The sequence below is a fragment of the Odocoileus virginianus genome, chromosome 3, assembly GCF_023699985.2.
Source record: "Odocoileus virginianus isolate 20LAN1187 ecotype Illinois chromosome 3, Ovbor_1.2, whole genome shotgun sequence".
NCBI lineage: Eukaryota > Metazoa > Chordata > Mammalia > Artiodactyla > Cervidae > Odocoileus > Odocoileus virginianus.
In genome coordinates this window covers 40,193,087-40,218,139 of record NC_069676.1, presented here as the reverse complement: position 1 = coordinate 40,218,139, position 25,053 = coordinate 40,193,087, and the positions used below count along the sequence as shown (strand labels likewise).

At 58.4% G+C, this 25,053-nt stretch overlaps 1 protein-coding gene across 3 annotated transcripts; it reads right to left on the bottom strand.

Moving 5' to 3' along the window:
* Nucleotides 1-55: 55 nt before the first annotated feature.
* On the bottom strand, nucleotides 56-25,053 carry PALM (paralemmin). 3 transcript variants are annotated; one of them, XM_070465259.1, is made up of 9 exons: nucleotides 24,359-25,053; nucleotides 13,897-13,948; nucleotides 13,320-13,400; nucleotides 12,969-13,099; nucleotides 11,363-11,504; nucleotides 9,834-9,855; nucleotides 8,174-8,233; nucleotides 5,676-5,807; nucleotides 56-2,122 (listed from the first exon to the last, which is right to left on the bottom strand). In XM_070465259.1, exons 1-9 carry the CDS (start codon nucleotides 24,781-24,783, stop codon nucleotides 1,593-1,595), a joined length of 1,575 nt encoding a protein of 524 aa, XP_070321360.1. In that variant the 5' UTR covers nucleotides 24,784-25,053; the 3' UTR covers nucleotides 56-1,592. The 3 variants fall into 3 exon arrangements, with proteins under 3 accessions (XP_070321360.1, XP_070321359.1, XP_070321358.1); XM_070465258.1 differs by lacking the exon at nucleotides 24,359-25,053 and adding an exon at nucleotides 15,468-15,605; XM_070465257.1 differs by lacking the exon at nucleotides 5,676-5,807 and having other exon boundaries at nucleotides 24,359-24,870.

The following is a 25,053-nucleotide window of genomic DNA, read 5'->3' as shown; positions in this document are numbered from 1 at the left end:
CCTGGCCTGGCCGCACCCTCCCCGCCCAGGTGAAACTCAAGAATTCCAGCCCCAGGGCTGTTCACACTGTTTATTTGCTTCTCTGGGAAAGTCAAGAACATGGGGCCTTGTCACACATCGAAAGCATAGGGGGGCAGCAAGGGCACTTTAGCGGAGGCTCGCAGCTCGAGGACTCAGGTGAACTCGAGGAGGAAGGGGGGTCCCACGGCCACTGCTCAGGTCACCTCAGAGAGGACCTCTCATCCCAGCCACCCAGGGGCAGAGCTGAGACGGGGACCCAGGCTGCCATCCAGAGCGGGCCCTGCACCCACCCTGCTGAGGTGGGGAGGGGCCTGGGCCCTGGGCACCAGGCTGCAGGCCCCTAGGGGAGGGGCCAAGATGGGGCCTGGTCATCCGCAGCCCACACATGAGAGGGCCTGTGAGCATGTGCACAAATGTGCCTCTGGGGACGAGTGTGGCTGCAACCAAGGAGATGTGTCTGTACATCTTGGTGTCAGCTACCCCCAGGAGGGGAGCCCCCCGCCTCTCACCCCTTCCAGTGAGGGGGAGGCAGGTGCACATCAGGCTGGGCAGCAAATGGAGACCTCCAGCTGCAATCCAGGGGAAGCTCCCTGTCCCAGGTGAGCGGGGTGCCCTCCTCCACTGCCCGGAATGCGCCAAGCCCAGCAGAGCTGGCGGTGGGCCCAATCTCTGTGGTATGGTAGGGGAGACCCGGGACCCTGGTCCAAGCAGGCTGGAGAAGGGGCCAGGGGCAGTCCCCTAGGGTCCCCAAATTAGCACCAGGAGGATGGGGGGCCCAGTGGGAGTGGGAGCTCCGGATGGGGCTTGCATGGCCCTGCCTTGTGTGGGACGCATCTCGAAGACCCCTGGCCCAGCCCGGCCAGAAGACAGCACAGGGGTCACACCCTGCCTGAGTGTGGGGGCGTGGCCCCAGGGCGCCCCCTTCCCATGTTCCATCGCCCACTGGCTGTGCTCAGAGAGCACTGAGGGGAGGGGCGCATTGGCTGGGGGTGTCCAGAGGGGCTCATGTTCATTCCAAGACCTCGAGCCGGGGCTCCCTGGAGAGGCACAGCCTCACCTCAGTTGCCTGAGATCCTGACCAGGCGCCTTGGCCTGGGAACCCTGCCAGAGGCTGAGCGGGGACAGGGCAGGCTCCCAGGACCCCTGGCTCCCAGGGTCCCTCTCCTGGGGGGTTGTCCCCTCAGGGACCTCATTGGAGGGGGCAGGAAGGCACAGGCAGGAGGCCCAGAGGGAGGTGGGCTGGCGTGGGGCCGCGTTGAGGCCCTGGGTCACACCGGCCAGGAGCTGCCGCGACATGGGGGGTCCTCGTTTGGGGAGAAGCGGGTGTGTCCGTGTCTCTCCTACCAGGTGTGGGTGCACGGCTCAGTGGTTAAGGGTGTGTGGGGGGTGGTGATGGGATGGGGGACCCCTGTCCCTCTCTTTCCAGTGAAAGAAAACTCAGAAGGAACACGTGACGACACGGCAGGTCCAGGGCCCGTGACTGTGGGTGGAGGGTGGGCAGGCGCCGGGAGGGCCGGGCTGTGGGTGTCTGGTACAGAGGGCAGGGCCAGGGTCTGGGGGAGCCGGGCGGGTCACATGATGGAGCAGCATTTACAGCGCTGCTTCTTCATGTCGAGGTCCTGGGGCTCGGCGGCGGGGGCCTCAGGCCCCACCTGGTTCTCTTCCCTGGAGCCCTCAGTGGCGGGGGGCTCAGCTGCACTGCCGTTGGGCGGGGCAGGCTCCTTGGGCTCGGCTGCATCCTCAATGACCACCAGCTCTGCCGTGATGGTGTCCTGCAAACCCAGCACCTTCTGGGTCTCGGCTTCATCCTCCACATTCTGGTAGCCCATGAAGATCATGGTGACTGGGGGCTCCTGGCCGGGCTGGATGCCGGGCGGGCCCGAGGTGGCCTCCCCAGGCTGGGCCTGAACACCAGTGATCTCCCGCCTGGAGGGTGTGGTCCGGACAGCCTCTTCTGATGGCCCCCGGGTTTCCACTGCCCCAACCACTGACCCCGCCTCGCTCAGCGTGACCTCGTCCGCCTTGTGGATGAGTTCGTCCACCTCTGAGGAACTCAGCGGGTGAATCCCATTCTCTGCCGTGCCGTCCATGGCGTGGACCACTGGCATGGGGGGAGAGAGAGAATGTGAGCTGGTTCCCAGACCGGAGGGAGGGCCTGGCAAGGTTGAGAGCCACCTCTAGGCTAAAGGGGAATCATAAACTAAATTACACCTTTAGAACTGACTGACAAGTAAAGTCCCAATTGGGATCAGTGTGCAAGGCCAAGTTGGCACACAGAGGAAAATGTGTAGACACAAGAGCATGTGTTAGAAAACAAGAAAGAATAAATGAATTTGGATTTTATTGCCCTGCAGTTTGAAGCATTTCCATATTTCCCAGCCAACTTGCTCCCAGGCCATCACTTTTCAAAGTAGGTCTATTATTTTTTCCATTGCAAAGATGGTGAAAATGGAGTTCAAAGAAGGTAAGTAACAAGTAACTGGTCCAAGGTCACAGCTGGCTGGGGCTGACCCTGCTCTTTCTCCCATTCTAGGTGTATTTCCCTTCATGAGGACTTGCAGGAAGTCTGATTTCATGTGGATGGTCTTAAACAAAAATTTAGTCCATTCACCCATCTTTCTTGTTTTCTCATCAATGCCCTTGAAGGCTATACATTTTCCTCTGAGTTGTGTTTTGGCTGCAGCTCATGGATTACATTAGGTCATTCTGTTTCAAGTGTAAATGTCTTGTCATTTCCATTTTGATTCACTGTCTCTTTAAGCCAAGATTTATTTAGAAGAGTGTTTTCAAACCTGGGAAAGAGGGGAACTGTGGTCCAGGAACACAGCATGTAAGATATAACATTGTGACAAGACATAGTCACTTTCTAAAATGCTCCACCTGTGTTTGACAAGAATGTGCATCTTTCATTGGGCATCGTTTTATATGCACAATCAAGCTTGTTAAGCATATTTTCCAGATCTTTCCAGCTTTAATAATTCGTGTCTTTCTGACGGGTCAGTTTCTAACCTGTGTCACAGTCTCTAAGACCGGATGTCAGCACCTGGGAGGAGTCCTCGCTGTGGTCTGACACCAGCCCTGGATCACAGCCCTTCTAGAAACACAGCTACCCAGCTGCTTAGGGTGGAGGGAGGGGCACACTGAGTGTCCTAGGAACTCTCCTCCTGTGTGGCCAAGGGTCAGGGTTGGCCAGTATCTGGCTTCCGGCCAGTATCTGGCTTCTGGCCAGAAGGAAAGTGCTTTCCACTCTCGGTTTCCAAACTCCTGGGGAGGGGCATCCATGATTCAAGGCCTTGCAGTGACTCTGGGCTGGAGGCCCAGAGGGTGGGGTGTATCCAGGCCATGCAGAACCAAGCTAGGTATTTCCCACTGGCCACTGCTCCAAGGTAGGAACCTGAGCCCTTGGCTGCCATGGAAATGGATCACCTTCCCATTGCTAAGCAACCAGAGTCCAGTCTGGCGGGTCTTGAGTCCCCAGGGGCCGGGCCAGGCTGGGCCCCGTGGCCAAGGTAAGGACCTTCCATGAGCACAGACATCTCTGCCCCTTGGCCTTGTGTGGCCATCCTGTGTCCAGGAACTAGAGCAGCTGGGACATGCCTAGAACAGCTGGTGAGAACTGGAGCCAGGATTCCACTTGGGTCAAAGATTCCCAAGTACAGCAGAGCTGGGTTGTGATAGGACTCCTTTAATAACATCCTGGATGTCCCAGAGGCCTGAACTTCTAAGAATAGGAGGCTTTGGGAATCAAAACTACAATGAGATACCACTTCACACCCACTTAGGATGGCAATTATAATTTAAAATGGTCGATAATAAGGGCTGTTGAGGATGTGGAGAAACTGGAACACTAATGCACTGCTGGTGGAAAAATAAAATGGTAATGCCACTGTGGAAAATACCTCAGCAGTTCTTCAAATAGTTAAACAGAATTCCCACATGATCTAGCAATTCCACGCCTAGGTATTACCCAAGAGAAATGAAAACATACACCCACACAAATCCTTGTATAGCATAAAACCAAAGGGTGGAAACATCCCAAACGTCCATGAACTGATGACTAGATAAACAAAATGTGGTCCATCCATACTCTGAACTATTACTCAGCCATAAAATATAAACATGGATGAACCTTGAAAACATGATGCTCAGTGAGAGAAGCCAGACACAAAAGATCACACCATATATCATTCCATTGATGGGAAACGTCCAGAACAGGCCAGTCCACTGAGAGAGTGGGTTCGTGGTTGCTATGGTGGGGTGGGGAGGGATGGGGTTTCTATTTGAGGAACAGAATGTTCTAGAATCAGGTACTGAGGGCATACAACACAGAGAGTTCTCACTGGGTTGTGCATGGAATTTATGTGTGTCCTGAATCTCTGTCTCCAAATTCCATCTTCTCCTGAGGGCAGCATTTACTGGACACGCTAATGGACCCTGGGGCTGAGCTGTGCTAATTTTATGCCTAACTTAAGGGATCAGCTCTGGGGACCTCAGATCCTGAAGAAAGCAAATGCTTACCTTGACTCCAAATGTACCGTTAATTTTTTTTCTTTTGCTGCCCACGGCTTGTGGGGAGCACCTGGGTACCTGGGGATATCCGACCTGACTCACCCCACCCTCAGCACCTGGGGATCTTAGTTCCCCAACCAGGGATTGAATGCAGGCCCTCCGCACTAAAAGCACAGAGTCCTAACCACTGAGCCACCAGGGAAGTCCCTTAAAGGTTTCTTAAAAAGGTGTCTTTAGGAAAGTATGTCTTCTTTTTCTGGTATCACAGCAAATGTTGCCCCAAACTTCCTCTCCCCAGGCAGGACATGCCAAAAATAAACAAAAGTTTAAATGCCAAGACCATTATAAGACAGTTGTCTAAATACTGATGGATCTCACAGTTTAAAGGAAAGTTTTCCTTAGATTTTTTAAAAAGAAAGTGAATTTTACATTCTGTGAATTATATGGGGGTGGGGGGAAGGGACTTTGGAGCTTTTGCCCAAGGCTGCCCTCCCCTCCCATTTCCAGCTGCTCCCTTCCCAGCTCCCAGAGAGCACCCTAAAAACTAAACAAGGTCTCAGCTCCACAGCCTCTCCAACACCCCCCCTCCACCGCCACTCCTGCCAAGGCTCCCCATCCCCCACCCCCTCACTCTGCATTAGTTCCACAGGCTCCTCCACAACCCCCAGGCCGTGAACCAAATCCCACCCCAGGGCCTTTGCACGGGCTATGAGCACACCAGATACCCTCTGTGCTTACTTTCTCTGTCCCTCCCCACCCTGCTGGACCTTCCTCTGGCCCCCTCTCAATCTCTATGGGGGGGGGGGCGCGTCTGTAGCCTTTATCACAACAGTAATTATTTAAATGAATTCTCTGCGAGGATATCTGAGCAGAATTTGAGCAAACTCCAGGAGATGGTGAAGGACAGGGAAGCTGGGCATGCTGCAGTCCATGGGTTTGCAGAGTCCGACACAACTGAGCGACTGAACATCTGTGAGGTGGGGGTTGGAGAGCTCAGCCCGCTGGCGCGAGAGCACCCAGGATGGAGCAGACCTCAGAGGTCGGCTCCCCAGCCCATCCTGGCGCTGGCCACGCCTCCAGACAGGTTCCGGGATGGAGGGAGGGCTGGCCACGGGGCGCTGGCGGGGCGGGGGAGGGGCGCGTACCTTTGGTCTCGTCCTCGTAGACCTTGATGCCCTGAGGGAGGAGCTCCCGGGGGAGCACGGTGGTGCTGGACAGCACCCGGGTCTCCCCCGTCACCTTGTCCTTCTCCACCGTGATCTCCACCGAGTACATGGCTGGCACGAGAGGCACGGGTCAAGCCGCCGCCCACCTGCCCATGTGCCCCACGCCGGGCTGCAGCCAAGCCAGGGAGGGGAGGTGGCAGCGCAGAGCCAAGCAGCAGGTGCCCTCGTGTGCCCTCGACGCGGCCCTCCTCCCAGCTCAGCATCCCTCCCTGGCTCCCCAGCGCCCACGCGCGTGGGGTCTGAATTCCTGGGCCACTCCGGCCACCGGCCTTGGCTGCAAAGCCTGGATCAGTTCCAAGCAGGTGGGGGAGTACCTGGCCCAATCTAGAAGGGATTCAAACGCAAGTGAGCAAGCCTGTGCCCCACAGCGTCCTGGACGCTCGTCCTCTGCACTGCTCTTGTAAGGCCACTACTGACTCATCGCTTCAGCGTGGAGAGGGGATGGTCCCCAGAAGTGTATGGAGCTACGACCCCTGAAGATTACATTCAACGGCCAGCATCTGCCCCTGTTCTGCAAACAGGTTGTCACAAACACCACACGCAGAGGAGACACCTCCTGGCAGTGAGGCCCCCCAGGCCCCCAGCCCTCCTCCCTCCACGGAGGGCTCCACATCACCACGCCCAAGACCCCCGGCCTGACCTGCCCCTCCTGGGTCTTCTCTTTTCTCACACGGACACCTTTGTTCTCCCTCCTCTCTAATCGACTCTATTTCCCCCACGCCCCGATCTGTCCATCTGCAAATTCCAGGGTGCCGCCTTCAAGACTCCCAGAACCCACCCACTGCTCGTCCTCCACAGCCCCTGCTGGGGGGAGTTGCATCCCCCCCACTATCCCTCAACCCCCTTCACCCCATCCTCACACCATCCCGCAGCCCGACCCTCATCTCGTGAGTCCCCTACAGCATCCCCTACCATGCCCCACCATTCCCCCTTCATCCCTTTCCTTCATCTCTCACCATCCCACTCACCATCCCCATCCCCACAATACCCCCATCCTCCACCATTTCCTCTCACCTCCCCCGCACCCCCTATACCCCCATCATCAACCCTCCGGGGACCCCCGCCCCCCCCGCAATCGGCTCCGCCCACAACCTGTTCTCCCTAGAGCCGCCAGAGGGTGCCTGTGAGTTGCGAGCAGGCACGCCCCTGCTCTATCCACCTCCAGCTCTCTGCACCCCCACACCCGGCATGGGCAGCCCCGTCCCTTCCTCGCCCTCACCTTCTGCCCCTCCCCCTCGCTCATTCCACCCCGACCAGCACGCGGCCCCTGCCACCCACCGGTGCCCACAGTCCAGACGTGGTCCAGACTTGACCTTTGCATTGGCAGTGCCCGTCCTTCTCCATGCCTTGCTACCTCACTTCCTTTATCCTTGCTCAGATGTCACCTCCTAAGATAGACCTCCCCGAGCCCTGTGATTCAAATTGTGCCACTCTCCAGCCCCCTATGTTCTGCCTTGACCCGCATCAGAACATCTGCAGTGTCTGGGCTGTGACCCTCTTGTCAGGCTCATGGCAGGTTCTCAGCTAGCACTTGGAGACTGAATGAATGAATGAAGAAGGCTAGGTATCACCACATCCCTATGCAGCCTAACACCCCACCATCAGACATACAGTTGGGCAGGTTGCGCACTGCTCAAGGTCACCAGCTGAGGGCATGCAGCTTTGTGGCTTTCTGCCCACTTCTCTGACACTGAGGCCCTGAGGGTGCCCCCTCCTTCTCTAGGCTTCCCCTGCCACCCTCTCCCTCCCCTGAGTGTCATTACATCCTGGTCTTCACTCCCATCTCTGGTTTTGTGCCTCCAAACTTACTCTAATATCAGCAACCACAAGGTTCTGCTATTTGTCATGACTTCAGTCACTTTCAGGATTAGATTTGTGCCAGACTCTGGGCACAAGGTCACTACAATCCTCACCACCACCAGGTTCCAGCCGTCAAGTGATCAAGCAGGGATTTGAACCCGACCTTATTGAGCACTGAGCACTAATCCCAATTCTGCCCTGCTTGGTTACCTCCAGGAATGGGGTGCTCCCTCCCTCCCCCCAAAGACAGTGAAGGAGGGAAAGTTTGCAGCGAGCGTGTGAGCCTGTGCCCACCCCCGCCAGGACCCAGAGCAAGTGGCAATGTTAGGGAGATAGAAGCCGGGAGGGGGCATCAGGTTATAGCCGCCATGCTAGGGGGCCCGTCTTCTCGGGGAAGCTGGGCTGGCTTGTGACGGGCGTGCCAAAGCGGAGGGGGCACCCGGCCCCACCCAGGCTCAGAGCTGTGGCCTTGGTCCAGCCGCTCCCCACTAAAACCACCCGGTGATGCTGATGGTTGCATCTGCACCGGGCCTGGCCCCCCAACCCGGCCTCCCCAGGGCCAACAACTCAGCCCAGGACAGCAGCTGGACATGGACCCCAACCTGGGGCCAACCCACCTGCCTTCATCATGGTGGAACCGTCGACTGTCCTCAGAGGGGTGTTGGAGATTTGCTTCTCTGCTCACAATGGTGGGGGGGGGGGAGCAAAGAGTGAAGAGAGATGGATTCAGAGGGGAGATCACATAGGCCCCCCCCCCAAGATGTGGGACTTCACCCAGACACATGGACACCCTCCAGGCACCTGGACACCACCCAGACACTTAGACCACCCTCCCACACACTCACCCACACACCTGGACCCTCTCCCTAATGCATGCATGCACCTGGACCCCTCCATATACGTGTGCATGCCCTGAACACCCAGACACACGTGAATCACTCCCCGCAAAAAGAAAACACTGCAGTCCCATAGTCTATGATCCATCTCTTGGGGTCCAAATGATTTTCACAAAATCCCTGAGTGGCCTGCATGGATTTTTTTTAAAATTATTAATTCCACAGTAAGATGAGGAGACAGACTCTCCTCATGAATAATTAACTCCTGACAAATCAGGCCAGAGACACTTTTTTTTTTTTCAGGCCAGAGACACTTCGGACCATACCTCCAGTCCTGGCTGGTGGCACTCCTTCCAGGCTCTACACACAGAAATAGACATGCTGAATATATATTTTAAAATATAACTTTGTGTTAAGGAAATTTTAACATAGCTAATAAACCATTATAGCTAATGGTACATATTGAAGTGTCATGTGTACACGTGAAGTATTTGTAAATGTGTACATCACATACCTGTAATAAATTTGTAAGTGGGGGCTAAAATCTCTCCCAGAATTCAAACTGTGGGCTTTTTTCTTTGTTTCTTGGATGTCAGTCTTCCACATCTCTGTGTGTGGGGGACCCTTGTCCTTTTATTTTTTTTATGGCCGTGCCACATGCTTTGCAGGATCTTAGTTCTCTGACCAGGGACTGAACCTGGGCTCCAGCAGCAAAAGCACCAAGTTCTAACCACTGGACCACCAGGGGAACTCCTCTTTGTCCTTTTAAGTGGTACACAATCTCCAGGACGGCCAGGATCTTGATTTCTCATCCTCACTGACCCCAATTCACAGATGGGAAAACTGAGGCCCCCACCTGCCCTGGATCCCAGAGCAAGTGGGCATGGAACCAGGGCTGGGCCGGCCAAGGCCAGGCACTCTAGGTGGACAGTATGAACCCACGATGGGGCTAAGACCTCAGGCAGAAATGCCCCTGTGAACCCTGCTTCCTCATCCGTAATGCAGGTGCTGCTTCAGTCCACCCAGGGAGCTTGTGAAAATTCGATGAAATGATGTTGAGGGGCCCTGGGCCCAGCTCAGAGTCTGGGTTTGCTGAGGGCAATGACACTGAGAGCCACTAAGCTATTTTATTATCCCTTTTTAGCAACAATAACACCTTAAAGGGGCTTCCCTGGAAAGAACCCGTCTGCCAATGCAGGAGACGTGGATTCAATTCCTGGATCGGGAAGATGCCCTGGAGAAGGAAATGGCAACTCATTCCAGTATTCTTGCCTGGAAAATCCCATGGACAGAGGAGCCTGGCAGGCTACAGTCCATGAGGCCGCAAGAGTCGCACACGACTAACCACCACCACCTTAAAGGCACCCTTCCCCTGTCGGCCATCTCCTGTCTGGCCACCAGAGGGCGCCGGGGCCCTGCCCGCCCCTTCCCTAAAACGTACCTTTGGGCGTGCCCACCGGGGTCTGCAAGAAAGAAAGGGGAGGGGTCAGGGGTGTTGGCGCCCCCTTCCGCCGCCCAAGATCCCACCGGCCGAGGCCCAAGCCTGAGGGGGGCGTGGTTCAGCAGCGACCCCATCGGAGGGGGCCGTCTACTTCTGGACCCATCCCCCACCCCGCCCTAGCCTGTGACAGCCAGAAACGCTCCTGCCTGCTCAGAAGCTTCCTGGGGCTCGCAATGCTGCCAGAACAAAGTCCAACCCTTCCTGATGACCCCCGGGGCCTCTTCCGCCTCTTCCCACCCCTGGCCGGCTTCCCTGGCCTCCTGGCTCTTCCGTGAGCCACGTCCCTCCACTTGGAAGGCCCTTCCCGGATTTCCGCTTGGCTGGCTGCTTGCTCAGCCCCCATGACCACCCGACCTAAAGGTGTCTCCCTGTCCCCATCCAGGGTTATCCCTCAGGTTACCATGTCATTTACCAGATCAGAAGATGGGCCAGGAGGCAGGTATCATGAGGGGAGAGGCCATGCCAGCATTCAGCCTGTGCTCAATCAAGCTCACTGAAAGCCACCCTCAACTTGAATCCGGGCCTGGAGAACTCGTAACTCAGTCGTCAAAACCCATCTCCTCCAGGAAGCCTGCACAGCCCGCCCATGAAACAGACACCTCACTGGAGACTCCACAGTGCCCTAAGCTTCCCCACGATAGGTCCTTACACCTTCCTGTGTTTGCAGCTGATTGATACATACACATCTGCCCACTTAAAAACAGCTCAAGAAGGCCAAGGTCTGGGTCTACATCCTCCAGTTCTGCCCCAACCAAGCCTTGGCAAGTAGTGAGGACGGGTGTGTCGGCTCCAGACTGAAACTATCATAGGAGCAGCAGGACACACAGCAGGGATGTTCCCTGGGCTGCAGCTCACCGGGGTGGAGGAAACAAGGATAGGTCAGGGGAGAGGAGGCGTGCCCCATAGGCCCTTTGAGTCCTAAAGACAACAAGGGTGGTCGGGAGACTCCTGAATTTGCGTTAACATGCTGCGGTAACCACGAGCTTAGGGTCTGGTTTCACCTGAGCCTGGCATACACATCACAGCCTAGAATGAACAGCTGAGCCTAGTAAAGACTACTTCGCTGTGTGGCCTTGAGCCAGTCTCTCAACCTCTCTGGGCCGCAGTCTTTTTCATCAAATGGGGATGCAGCTCCACCTGAAAGGGCTGCACGCAGATAAACAGGTGATGCCCATTGTGCTGGTGAACCTAGGAAGGATGACAAGCAGGTGGTCTTCGGGGAAGACCCTCTACCCATGAAGCGCTCGTTTTTCACTGATTCACTAAACACCCGTGACACCCCTGTCTGGCAGGGAAACTGAGGCCCCGGCAGGCCAAGCAAAGCGTGCAGGTGACGCAGCTGGGATGTGGCCGGGCTGGGATGTGGATGTGCACGCATTTGGGATGTGGGGCGCCCCCAACCACAGCCCCGGAGGCGGTGGGTGCTTCTGGACCTGGACCAGCAGGGTGGTGCCCTGGGTACCTCTTACCTGCTGAGCGTTGGGCATGGCCTCGGCTCTCTGGTCTTCCGGGGCGGGGCGCGGGGCGGGGCTTGGAGTAGCCACGCTCCCCCTGGCGGCGGCGGTGGGCAGCACATCCGTGTTCTCCAGCTCCTCGATCTCCTGCTCCAGCCTGGGGAGTGTGCACGAGGTGACCACCCTGCCGGACACTTCTGGAGCCCGGCACCGCCAGGCACGTCCAGGAGGGCTTTCTTGACTCGCCTGTTTCCTAACGACCCTGCAAGGTGGTCTCCTTCGTGCTCCCGGCAGGGAAATGGAGGTAAGTAAGCGGCAGAGCCGAGACCCAAACCCAGGCCGGCCGATCCCCGGACCCCTGTGCCGCCCGAGTTACTGTTTACTACTCTGTTCGCTTCCAGCACACTCATCTTTTTCCACTCAAATACATTTATTTTTACAGGAAGCTTTATCTCTCCAGGGAAACTGGAAAAACCATGTCACTTTCCAAGTTTTAGGAGATAATGGTGCTCATAAATAAAAGCTGGCATATTCAATCCTGCCCCAGGCATCACCTGCCTATGCCTTTGGGGTGCAGGCACTCAGGACCCAGGAGATAGGAGATGTTTTCCTTGAAGACTCAGTACAGACTGGGGAGGTGGGTAGTATACCGCCCCCTAACAAAGTGAGCCCAGCTCAGCCGACTGGACACAGCTGGGGTCAGCCTGGAGGTCTTCCCGGAGGAGGTGTCCAGGCGGAGACACTGATCGGGCAAAATGCAGGTGATGGAACCACCCGAGAAGCATGTAGCCCTGAGGGGAAGAAAGCCAAGGCCCCCCAAAAGCCAGCCACACAGTGGGGCTCAAGGGATGACCCCCTCACCACCCCCTACCCAGGGCTGCACCCAGCAGGATATATTGAGCAAAAGCCCACCTCATCCAACCCCCAAGGACTGGTAATTCCCACTGACCATCCTTCCCACCTGCAAGCGCCCCTCGGCCTGCTCAGTCCTGAGTGGCCCTCCAGGCCACATCTCAGCCCCACCTCCTCTGGGCACATGCTCCCAGGTTGGGGAACTGAGGCCTGGGGAGGGGACCCCAGCCAAGCTGCCCCCACTTTCTTCTAAACCAAATGCACCCACACAGGATCCTGAGGTCCCCACGGGGCTGCAGGCCAGGGTGCCACAGCCAGCACATGCCTTTCAGGCCTTCCCTGGCCAGTGGACATTGGAATTTTGGCTGTTACTTCCCTCCGCCTGACCCTGCTGCCCTGGGAACTGAGCCTGGGCCTCCTGCCCGGCTGCCCGCCTGCTCGGAAACTCCTCAGTGCTTTTGTCCCAGGCCAGGGGGATGGTCACTTTCCCTGGCCTGCCCCCTCCCCCAGCTTCCTGCAGGCCAGCTGCAGTGCCTCCTGCCTCCTGCCTCCGAGGCTCCAGGAGCGCTGGAAAGACCAGCTGGGCTGGCGCCAGGAAGCCCCAGGGGAGACTGCATCTCCGTCCTCAGAGACCTGTCTTCAGAAACCTCCATGGCCCAGACCGCTCACCCCTCACCCCTGCGTGGCTGCGGGGTTGGGGGGAGGAGGGGTCAGGTGGGCAGCACCCACCCCCAGTCACTCCCCAGCCCTGAGGCTTGCGGCCCCCCACCTGGAGATGGACTCCTCCAGGTGCCGCGCCTTCTGCTCGTCCTCCTGCATCTGTCTCCTCATGTCCTCATCCCCCTCCGAGGCCGAAGACGGCGTCCCCTCCAGCAGCCAGCGTTCCCGCAGTGCCTTGGACTGGGGCAGTGGGCACCAAGGTCAAAGTTGGGGTCAGGGCTGGGGTTGGGGTCAGGTGAGGGTCTGAGTTGGGACTGGAATCAGGGTGGGGATCGTCTCAGCCCTCCTGCTCCCTGCCCCTAAGTCCCAGATCTGGCCGAGGCAGGGGTCCCTGGATGCTGCCCGCCTTCCGTCCCCCCATCCCCAGCCCCCCCACCCCCAGCCGAGGCTCTGCCCTGACCTTCAGGTGCTGCAGCTGCCTCCGGTCGTCCTCCAGCTGCCTGCGCCTGTTCTCAATCTCTGCCTGCCTCCGCCGCTTCTCCTGCAGACCCCGCACATGGTAAGGGCAGGCTGGGGCCGCAGAGACCCCACAGCTACCCAGACTTTACCCACACTTGTTCTGTGAACAGCACCCACTTGGCCCACTGCACCCCCACCTGCACCCAGCCTGTCCCCCCACCCTCCCCCACCTTGTCCCTTCACCAGGAAGGACTACCAGCCTCCCCCCAACTTCCCCCAGCCTTGCCACAAGGGCAAGTTCCTTCCACACGTCAGCCTTGCCGCCCCCCGCCCACTGCAGGGGAGTTACCCAGGGGCTCTGAGAAGCTTCTCGGCCGGAGTCCACATGCTGAAGACTAAGGGGCGCTCAACGTTTTAATTTTATGGGGAGATGATAGCAAGCACTGAAGTGTCCCACACTGCACCTGGGATCTGAGTCCCTGAGCCCCAAGCTGGGTGTGGGGAGCACCTGAGACCCTGGGTCCCTCCTCAATCTCCCCCCCATGCCCACCCCATCCTTGGGACCTGGAATAACTCACTGCAATGGCCTGCAGCCGCTCCTGCTGGGATGGGGTCTCTGCCGCCAGGACCCTGGGAGGATAGAAAAGATCAAGTGGGGGGTTGACCCCCAAAATTGCTTTCAGCAGATCCAGTTCGAATTCCCACCCTGTGTCTTCCTGCCAGGTGAGCCCGAGTTCCCTTCTGCCAAATGAGATTGTTCCACACACCCCTCATCCCCATGCAAGCTTATTTCTGCATTAATTCTCCCACAAACCCTCCTGCCACTTCTCAGGGCAGGGACAAGGGACAGGACAGGTGAGGCCCAGTTCAGACACCTAGGGAGGGCTTGGAAAGGGGAGGGCATTGAAGCTGGGCTCTGAAGGATGCATAGGAGTTCCCTGGGAATAGAAGCTTGGAGTAGAGGGTCTCTTCCAGACTGAGAGACTGACCAAGACAGCCCCTTCCTCAGCCTTCTCCAACTCTGGGAGGGACACTTGGAGGAAGAGGGACCCTCCAGCTCCACCCCCCACCCCTTGGCTGCTAAGTCCTCGATGCTGTTCTGGGATTTCTGGTGTCTCCCATACTGGCTGCCCCCGGAGTCCCCCAGGACCCCAACAGCTCAGAGAGAGCTGTGAGCCTCCTAAGAACACACAGCAAAAAAGTAGCAAAGCTTAAATCCAACCCCAGACTCTTTCCTCATCTCACCCATGTTTTGCTTGTTTCTTTCATTTTTTATTTTTGCTGCACCATGAGGTTTGCAGGATCTTAGTTCCCCAGCCAAGAATTGAAGCCGGCCCTGGCAGTGACAGCACAGAGTCCGAACTAATGGGCTGCCAGGGAAGTCCCCCATCCATGTTTTCTGAGAGCCCACCCAGTGCAGTATTAGCCTTAAGCTGGTATGCAGTAGGAGTTAGATAAATGCCCATGTTGCCAAATGCTCTTAAAGGGACAGGACTTCATGTTGTTGAGAATCTGGGGACTTCAGAGAGAGCACAGGACCTGGAAAATAGGTTATCCTTGCCCCTCCCCTTGATCCCCTGCATCCCGCTCCCTACCTAGGGGGGAGGGGGGAGGAGCTTTCGAAACCTGCCCCCTCCTTTCCAGGTCTCCCATCTCTGGAAGCTGCACACAGTAGGTGCAGAGTAAAATGGTCAGATGAATGATGCCCTGAACATCTCCTCGTCCTCAGGGTAACCTCGAGCTTCCAGGGGGTGGAGGGTCCTCAGCCTGAGTGGGGGGCTTCCAGACCATCTGCCTCAAACCCCTGATAAACCACAGGGCCACTCTGGGAGGGACTGACTGACGGGAGGCCTCATCTCATATGGGAGGGCCTGGCAGTGGGAGCCAGAGCCCCCAACCTGTTCCACTCTCTCCCCCTTCCCCCTGCCATCTGCCCCACCCCCTTATCTTCACAGGTACTGAAATTACAGACCATGCTTTGGACCCCGCCCACCCCCAGCCTTGACTCAGGACCCAGAGCCACCAGAGGCCTCCACACTCTCTGCCCCTCTGGCCTTCATTTCCCCATTTGCACACCCCAGCTCTGGGCCCTCCTGCTATGTCACCCCCCAAACCGTTGTTTAGAAGGGAAACAGTGTGCCAGGTCTACCTCAAGCCAAGCCTCTGTGTGCGTGCGTGCACACACACCCCCTGTAGCTGCTCAGTGGACACGCATCCCGGGGCAGCAGTGCCTCGGTCACCCGCCTCACTCGGGTCTAGTTTCCTGGCCATGCTGAGACCTGTGAAGTCATCTGGCTCCCATGCCCCGGCCAGGTGACCCCACCCAGCTCCTCCCTTCCTGTGAGGTAGCACCTGCCCCCCCTGTGCCTCCCAGGGGCCCAGCACACCAGCCCCACCCCTGCAGCTTCCCCTTCTCCTTCCTCAGGGAGGCTGCATTCAGCTGGGTAGAGTTCAAGAAAGGTTTGGTCCAGCTGTCCAGCTCAGATGTCCTTCCTGAAGGGCCAGACCAGCAGGATTTCTGGGTCTGCCCCATCACTTCATGTGATACAGACAGGGTGACATGCCACGCTCCCCAACATAAGTCCATCCCCTCAGTTCTTGCAAACCCCACACTCTCCAGCCCAGCCCAAGCCTCTACCATCACCTGCCAGCTCCCTGAACCCTGACAGCCCACAACTAGAAGCTTCTTCTCAAAGTGAGAATCCAAACCCATCATTCTCCTGCTCTCAAGTCCCCTGGCTCCCATCACCCCTTGAAAGCCCACTCCCTGGCATAGCCCAGCCCCCACCCTCTCCCCTGCCCTGGTACCTGACCTCTGCTCTCCACCAAGTTCATTCTTAGCTCAGGGCCTTTACACTTGATGTTCCCTCTGCCTGCTATGTTCTTCCCATAGCTGGAAACTGAGGCCCAGAGAGGGTGAGTCACTTGTCCAAAGTCACATAGCTACAAAGTGGCAGAGCTGGGATTCGAACCACAGCTGCTCAGCCCCAGGCTGTACCACAGGCCTCCCCTTTTCCACACAGCTCTAGTTCAGCCTCCAGGAGCCCACCCAGGCAGGAGGCAGAGTTGCACGAGGGGGGCATAGCAGCTGAGACCCCAGTGCAAACAGGGCCACAGAGGGCAAGCGGACCAAGCTGCCTAATACTGGGTCCCCACCCTGGGGAGGCGGGAAGGTGGCCATTGAGGCTGGACACAGGGACACAGAGATGGCTGTGAGGCCAGCTCGCCAAGCTGGAGACAAGGCGGGCAGTGTCCTTACTGGGGCGGCCAGTCCCGGCAGGGCCAAGCCAGGGCAGGGGAAGTTCAGACGGGCACAGAGAGGAGAGGTGCCAGCCCAGGGAGAGAATTTCCATCTCTCCCCACCCATCTCCTGTCTCAGCCCCAAGGGTGCAGGCAGTGCGCCCCTCTCAGGTGCCCCTCCCCAGGCCTGGGGTCGCCTGAGCCGCCCCACCCTACCCAGCCCCAGGGCTCAGCCGCTGCGGGTGATGGATGGCGGGGCCCACGGGAGGCGGTCACCCTGGCAACCGCGCCATCCCCATGGCAACGCAGAGGCCCGCTGGCGCTCAGGGGTGGGGCCGGCGCATCTCCCACCCCCAGCCCGGAGCTAAGGGGCTGAGGGGCTGCCTGCCCGGGGCTTCAGGGGTTGCCTGCAGCAGGTGGGACCCGAATGGGTAACTGGGTCTGTCCCACCCCCGCGGCAGGAGGAGGGCTTCCAGGTCTGGTGATAGGGGCGTCCACCCAGGGAAGGGCTTCTATCCGGGAAGGGTCTGAACCCGCCCTTGGCGCGAGGCAGCCAAGGTCAAGCCAAGATAAGGCTCGGCATGAAAAATCGAAAAACAAAACAAAACAGGAGGCTGGAACTCCCTAACAAATCAGGAATAGAATAGGAACCACGTTCCGTGGGTGGGTCTCGGCCGCACTTTACGGAGAGGAAACTGAGTCTGGGGGGAGCTAAGCGTCGGATCTCCCGAAGATCCTGTGAGGCACGTGGGATAATTATGGCCGTTTTATCAAGGAAGGATCTAAATGGTGAAGTGAGATCTGCACCCAGACAGGCGGGCAGGCTCAGGGGCACAGGGAGCGCAGGGTCTCCCTGGCCTGGCTGCGGTGGGGGTGGTCAGTGGGACGCCTGAGAAGCTCACTCGGGCTCAGTGAGTAAAGCAGAGGCCGGATCACAAAACGTTTGATTTACACACTGGGCGGAGAAGCTGATTTTGGGCGGAGGCTTTAGGGCAGCTGCCCCCTCTGGCTGTGTGACCCAGGGCAAGCCAATTGCGTCTCTGAGCCTCCACTGGCTGCGCTGGGCTACGGGCCACAGCTTGCAGCTGCTGAGGAGGGACAAGCCCTGGGCCAGGACGCCCACCGTCAGCGCGCGCAGGCGTCTGGTCCCCGCGCGATTATTTTTACGGAGCTTGGAGCAGATTCTGGGCTCCAGCGGCCTTGTGGGCGGCTCAGGACTCGGCGAGGGCGTCGGCTGCGAGCGCGTGAGATAATCGTGGTCCAGGAGATGAGCTAATGAGACCCGAACCCAGCAAGCCCGGCAGAGGCCTCAGCTATGAAGGCGCTTATTTTTCAAAGGTCCAGAGAGGTTACGCAACCGGCCCAAGGTCACCCAGGGGGCAGGAGGGTCTAGTGTGGGAGGTGGGAGGTGAGTGTAGGGGGTGGGGGTCACACTTGTCCTTCCAGAGCCCACGCCCGGCAGCTACAGCCAGAATGAGGGGGTCCCTGTCCAGGCAGGCGTGGAGCCCAGCGCTGGAACATTCCTGTGCTAACTGAAAGGAAACAGCTGACAACGACCTTGGCCATGAGTGGTGGTGGGGGGGAGGCAGAGTCACGCGGGGCGAGGGGTGGGGGGGGTGAGGGGAGCCCGGTGGCCTCTCCCCATGTTGAGTGGGGGATGGAGTTCGGGAGGCTGGTTCCCAGCACCAGCCCTGGCCCCTCCTAAGGGCCAGCACCTTCCTCGCTATAGATCCACCCACAGTTCCCTCACCCTGAGTGAACCTCGGCCTCTCAGCAGGCACTCGCGCCCCTGTGTTTGCCCCTCACCTTTCCCCTTTCTCTCCTTCACCTCCAGTCTCAACTCAAGACACAGCTGCCTCTTTCAGGGAGCCTTCCTGAGTCTCTTCCCCTCATCAGGAAGGAATTCTTCTCGAAGCCCCTCAGCCCTCAGCACAGGTGAGCCCCTAGGACCACTGATGTCACCGGTGAGGTGGACAGCCCTTGAGGCATGGGCTTTCCAGAAGTTTCCAGGCAGAGAGACATCACCACCAAGGTGGAGACGGAGGTTGCAGCAGGCCACAGACCCAGGAAAGAAAAACTGTTGCCTATTAACCTGGGATAGGGGGCAGGGGAGCTGGACCCTGCCCCAGGCCCTAACAACAGAACAGGGCAGCAGGGCATGAATGCCCGCCCACCCTCAGGGCCGCGCCTCCTCTGGCTTCAGGCAAATGCCTCTGCAGAGACCAGCCCCACAGACCTGCATCCCTCCCCACCTCTCACTCCACTTCCAGCGCCTCAAACATTTTAGGTGCGATCCTACCTCAGGGCCTTTGCATGGACTGTGTCCAGGCCTGGAACACCCCTACCAGGTCTCCAAGGGGCTCACGACTCCTGGGGCCTGTCTTCAGATGTCACGTCCTTACTCTGGCCTCCTCTGACCCTAATTAACCCCTGCACCTCCAAACCCCACCCCCCAGCCCTTATCATCCAGAAAACCTAATGATTTTACTTATTTTGTTGATTTCTCCACAAGGACAGTAACTGTCTCTTTTTGTTCCTGCAACCCACTCCAGTACTCTTGCCTGGAAAATCCCATGGATGGAGGAGCCTGGTAGGCTACAGTCCATGGGGTCACAAAGAGTCGGACGCGACTGAGTGACTTAACTTTCACTTTTGTCCCCAGTATACAGCAGACACTCAATAAATGTCCACTGGGTGAGCATGTGTGGTAGGGTCCTTCCATTTCCAAAGGAGGCCCCAACCTAAGGGCTCCCCACCCTTGTCACACTCCTGCCATGCCCCCCCACTCACCCCGGACCATCTGTCCTGTGATCACTTCTTTTTTGTTTTTTTAAAGAAATTCACTGTCACATCTTAAATTCATCTAAAATAGTAACTGGGCTCCCCACATTCAAGAGAGGACAAAGAACAAGCCCCAGCTGCCTCAGAAGTGACTTACAAATTAATACAAGAACAACTTAAATGCCCACCAACAGATGATGGATAAACACAAGGTGGTCCTTCCATACACGGGAGCATCACTCAGCCCTGAAAAGTGGTGAAGCCCTGACGCTCACTACCAGGTGGACGGACCCTGAGAATATGTTGCTCAGTGAGAGAAGCAGACACAGAAGGACACACAGGGTGTGATTCCACTAATGGGAAACGTCCAGAACAGGCAGATCCACAGACAGGGGATTAGTGGTTGTCAGGGTTTGGGGGATGGTGGGAATGGGGTTTTGGGGGGTTGATGGAATGTTCTGGAATTAGAGGTGATGGCTGAACAACTCTGTGCATATACTGAAAACCACTAAATGGACTCTATGCTTGTACTGAAAACCACTGAGCCACTTTAAACAGGTGCATCGTGTGGTGTGTGAATGATCTCAAACAAGCTGGTAAGAATAAATAAATAAATATACACATATATACAGCAGAGATGCTGACGGTCTCATCAAGGGCTATACTGGGGGTTGAGGCAGCCACCCCAGGGACATCATAAGGTCCTGCCAGCCCTGCTCTGAGGCTCTTCAGGATTAGCAGGATCTGAACACAACCTGACCTGGTCATCACCTGCCCACTCCCTGACAGCTGTTACTAGAAGCCCCCGCCAAGCCTTGCTGGCCCCCCACCTGCGCCCCCACTCGCCCAGGCGGGCTCCCAGGCTCACTCTTGTCCTCACCTGTCTTCCCGCCTCAGGACCTGGGTCAGGCTTCTCCTCCCAATACCTGGCCCCATCCAGGCTGTCCCAGGGATGGTTCTGACTTGCCCTGAGTTCCTAGTTGAAACCCACAGGCAGGAGACAAAAACCGCAGCCCAGATCTCCACTCCTCAACACCACAACCTCCGCTCAGCTATCTCGTGCTCCACGGAAACCCTCTGAAGCATGGTCTTGATGCACCCTAGCCTCCCAGCACATCCAGGGACTGGGCTGTCTCACCCTGACCAAGCCCGCATCTCTGTAGGCAGCTCTGATCATCACAGAGTTCTGAAGTCAGGTCCATGCCCACCCAGACGTGGGGTCCTGCCACTCCTGCCCCAGCTCCGGCATTTCTCCACCAGCTGTCCCCAATGGCCTGTCCAGGCTGAGTCCTGAGCTGCTTCTCCCTGCTCCCTGCTCTGGCCCCTTAGCCGCCAGAGCCTCTTTCTGGTGCCTGGGTCAGCACCTCTCTCCTCTTCTGCTCAGACACCACCCATGGCTCCCCATGGCTTCCCAGATGTGCACTGTAGGCCCAGGAGGACCTGGCCCCAAGAGCACAAACCAAAGAACGCTCTCTTTTCCCTACACTTTCCCACCTCTGGTCCTTTGCACAGACCAGTCTTTCCACCTGCTGCACCCTTCTGCCTGCCTGGGAAAACTTTTAAGTATCTTTTACAAAAAAAGGTCCATAATATAATGGAGCAGGATACCTTTCCCACACCTCAAAGAAGACCCTCCACAGGCTCCCCCAGGCCCCTCTGATCCTGCACAGGGCTATGGTGGTTGGCAGGAAGTGTTTCTTAAATGACCAGATGAGAGACTTCCCTGGTGGTTTGGTGGTCAGAACTTGGTGCTTTCACTGCTAGGGCCCAGGTTCGATCCTTGGGAGGGAAACTGTGATCCTGCAAGCCACATGGTATGGCCAAAAACAAACCAACAAACAACCTCCCAAAAAGCAGATGCCAGGCTTCCTGGGTAGAGAAAGGATGGAGGCAGTAGGGTCTTAGACTGGGGGAAAGGTGATGCGATGTTTAAGAAAGTCAACTCGTTTTCCTGCATCAAAACCTGAAGCCTCTGAAGATGGGCCTCCCCACGGGGGCTGGGACCACCCAGGATGCTCCATTCACCATATGAGAAAAGTGAGGTTCAGAGAAGGGGACGGCCTGACCAAGACCCCATGGTGGGTGAGGAAACCCTCTCCAAGTCAGCAGACACAGAGGGTTCCCTGGCAGTGGATCAAGGGTAGATGGCCCCTGGGAGACCAGACCACAACAAAGGCCACCTCTGTGCACCCCAATCGGCCAACCAGGCTGAAAAACTGATGTCTGGATACCTAGAACCACCAGTCCACAGCCCCTGGACAAGAAGGTGCAAAGGCCCTTCCTCAGCCCCCCTCCTCAGCACCAGAAGGCCTAAGAGCAAATGCCAGCATCACCCTCTTCCGGCTGTGTCGCCTTGGGCATATCCAGTCACCTTTCCGTGCCTCAGTTTCCCCACCTCACAGGACCAAGTGTGTCCACGGGAACGAAGCATTCAGAAAGGGGCCCAGTACACAGCAAGCACTCAATAATTGTCAAGTAAATGTCACATCTGCACCTCTTAGGCCACTTTCCTGTCTTCCTGCCACCACCTCTAGGATTATCGTCATGTTCTTCCCTTTGAATCCACTCACTGTTTAAATCCAACCCCTTTGTTTTCAAAGGAAATGTTACCAAGGTTGGGAAAACCAGAAGCCAGTGCCAAAACCATCAGAGTAAAAACACTTTTAAAAGAGATACCATGAAAATAAAAACTCATTATTAAGTTCTATTATCACTAGATACTGGTTCTGCTTCTCATTAGAGAGGGAGATCAGCATGTGCAGGAGCATTAAGGATGCAGTTCGCACCCAGTTGAGCCGATCTCCCTGAAACTGTTCAGGCCTCAGGATGAGAAGGGACCTGATGAGTCCTGACCCAATTGTGCTTTCCTGCCCCATACGGGGCCCGATCCTCACGCTCACCAGAGAGGATGTGGACATCTGAGATGGCTGCTCCCAGCTAAGGGGCCAGAGGAGCAGCCCCTCCCTTGGGGCCACCAGCAGCCCCTCCCCATGGCAGGATGCACCCAGCTCCCTGTCCCCCAGTTCCCAGCCCCACCCTCGTCCCACCTTTAGAGCACCACCCATCGCCCTCACTGGCTGGTAAGAATTCTTATGTTCTCAAATTAGTAAAAATTTGTTTAATGCTTAAAATGATTAAAATCTGTCAAATGCTAAACGTCTTTTTAAAAGAAAGTTTCCAGCATCACCATCTCCCGTGATGGCAGAATCCATGGAAACGAGGGAGGTGAACGATTGCGCCCTGGTGGGGGCTGTGCTCCCATGAAGGACGGAGGGCCGGGCAGGTGTTCATGTGGGGAGCAGATGGAGCTCCTCCCCACCCATCGTCAACTCCAGCCCTGGGGACTGGCTTCCTTGCACGGCTACTTGGGCAATTAAGGCCAAGTCCCATCCCACACCTGCACCCAGAAAAACCAGGGATCCGCCTAATGGGGAGACCCCGGCACCACATCTGACTGTGACCAAGAAGGCCTGGGGTCAGGGCGGCAAGCACCCAGGAGCCCTCTGTGTGCTGTGGCCCTGGGGCAGTGGCTGTCCATCTCTGGGCCTGCGGCTGTCGGTCTCTGGGCCTCTGTAAACCCGTGGAGAATGAACAGGGTGGCGGGAAAGGAAACAATGGGGTCCATCCTGAATATCTCATCTCATTCCTTTGCTCTGGGTGGGCGTTTCCTCTTCACTCCTCCTCCCTCAGGCAGCCCCCTCCTCAAGGCCACACCCTGCCCAGAGCCCGATGTCTGGAGGCCCAGAGGCTCTCTTGGGCCCCTGGGAGCACAGCAGATAAACAAGTGAGGGGAGCATAGCAGACAGGTCTGGGTCCCTGCTCCCCTGAGCCCCTGGCTGGGCTCCCGGGCCAGGCCGGGCCTTTGTCTGGGTTTTCAAAAGCAGAGGACATAGGGTGTCGCCTTGCCAGGAGGTGGGGGCCGGAGGCAGCGGCTCCCACCCAGCTGAGGGTGTGGTGGGTCACGGGTGAATCCCCCAGAGGAAAGTTGCAGGCTTGGAAAACACCCAGTGGGAAGGGCCCAGGAGCCAGCTGGGTGGGCTGGCTGGACCTCCATGTCTGGGCCCCGGGGCAGGGTGGGGATCTGGCCCAGAGTGGGGCAGTCTCTGGTCCCCGCATAGGGCAGGGGGGATGCAGGACACCAGACACCACCTTCCCAGTCCCTGCCGATGTAAACACACCCCACAGCCTCCCTGCGTCCACCTGTGGGAGTAGGGGCGTGGGGGACGCCCTGACGCCAGGAACAGAGGACCCGCCCCGCAAATGACCAGGCACACACATGGCATCTGCTAGTGCAGGGACCGCCGCTGCCCTGCAGTCCTTCATCCAAGCCCCGGCACACAGCCCACTCACCTACTCCTACCCTGAAGCCCGGGCTAGCAGACTCTCGGCTACATCATTAGGGGCCCCACCTCAGAGACACTTTCCCCAAGAAGGGAGGGGACACAAGCTCCGCTGTTGGAAAGCACACGGACCCCTGGGCTCACACACATGCCAGACCCGGAATCCTGGAACAAAGCCCACTATAAGCCGGGAAATCGGGCGGCTAGACCCCCGCCTTAGCAGGGGCTCCGGACAGCACTCGAGGCCCTTGGGGAGGGCAGCCAGGCGAGGGAGGACCGGCCGGTGCGCGTCCAGGGCACAGGGCGCAGCGAGCGCAGGCCAGGGCTGGGAAGCGAGCTCCAGGCCCGGCGGTGCAGTGAGGAGGGGTCGCCCCACCGCTCCAGAAGCAGGAGGGCTGCAGCCCGCCCGGGGCACGAGGGCGGAGGCACAGTGCGTCCCCTTCCCACACGCTCACGCGTCCCGGGCCGCCCCCAGCCGCCGCCGCCCGAGTCCTCGTGAGCCCGTGGGCCGCCGGGGCCGGGTCCAAGGGGGGGCCTGGGGCGGGTATGGCCCATCCCGAGTCCCTCCCTGGCTGAGCGGGGGTCCCGGGAGTCCCTCGCCACCTCCCCGCCAGCGCTGTGGGGGCGAGAATCGGGGCCTCAGCCTCCCGGGCGCCCCAGGCGCGAGCGCGCTACTCACTCCATCTCCCTGCCGAGATCAGTGGGTCCGCGAGGCCGGCGGCGGGGGCGCGCGGGGAGGGCCGGAGGGCTAAGGCCAGGAGGCCGGGGCTGCGCGGCGCGGGGGCGGTGGTACCGGCGCGGGCATCGCCCCGCGCGCGGCTGTTTATTGTCCGCGCGGTGGCGGGCGCGGGGGGTGGGCTGGGCGCGCGCGCCGCCGCCGCCGCGTTTCGCTCGCGCCCCCTCCCGCCGGCTCCTCGCCTCCCGCCGCCGCCCGCCTGCGCCTCCTGCCGGCCGCCGCCGCGCCCCGGCCACCGCGCGCCCTCCCGCCCTGTCGGCCCGAAGCTCTGGCCGCCCTGACCCATTCATTCCATCTCGGCGCGGGTCTGATTCTCGAGCCGAGCCGGTCCGGGCGCCGGCCGGGGACCCAGCTTGGCCGCCATCCATGCCTCCCCTCCCCAGCTTCCCCGCCAGAGGGCTGCGAATAGGGACAAATCGCTCGGGGAGGCCCGGGAGGCGCCTCCGAGAGTTCACGGTCCCGCTGTGGACGGAAGGTCCTGCCGGCGGGCCGCGGAGTGTCTGGAGAAGAGCGTCCGGGTGACGGGCGCGGCGAGCGCGCAAGGCCGGTGATAGGACCGAGCCGGGCCCGTGCGAGGAGGAAGCAATTGCTGGTCTTCTGAGCTCTGGCTGGGCTTTGGGCCTGGCCCTACGTTTGGA

Coding starts and splice junctions, on each gene's coding strand:
- PALM (XM_070465259.1), bottom strand. CDS start 24,783: ATGGATGGCGGCCAAGCTGGGTCCCCGGCCGGCGCCCGGACCGGCTCG. Junction 11,505..12,968: donor CTGGAGGAGTCCATCTCCAG/GTGGGGGGCCGC, acceptor CACACTCCCCAG/GCTGGAGCAGGAGATCGAGG. Junction 8,234..9,833: donor CCCGGTGGGCACGCCCAAAG/GTACGTTTTAGG, acceptor CATTGTGAGCAG/AGAAGCAAATCTCCAACACC.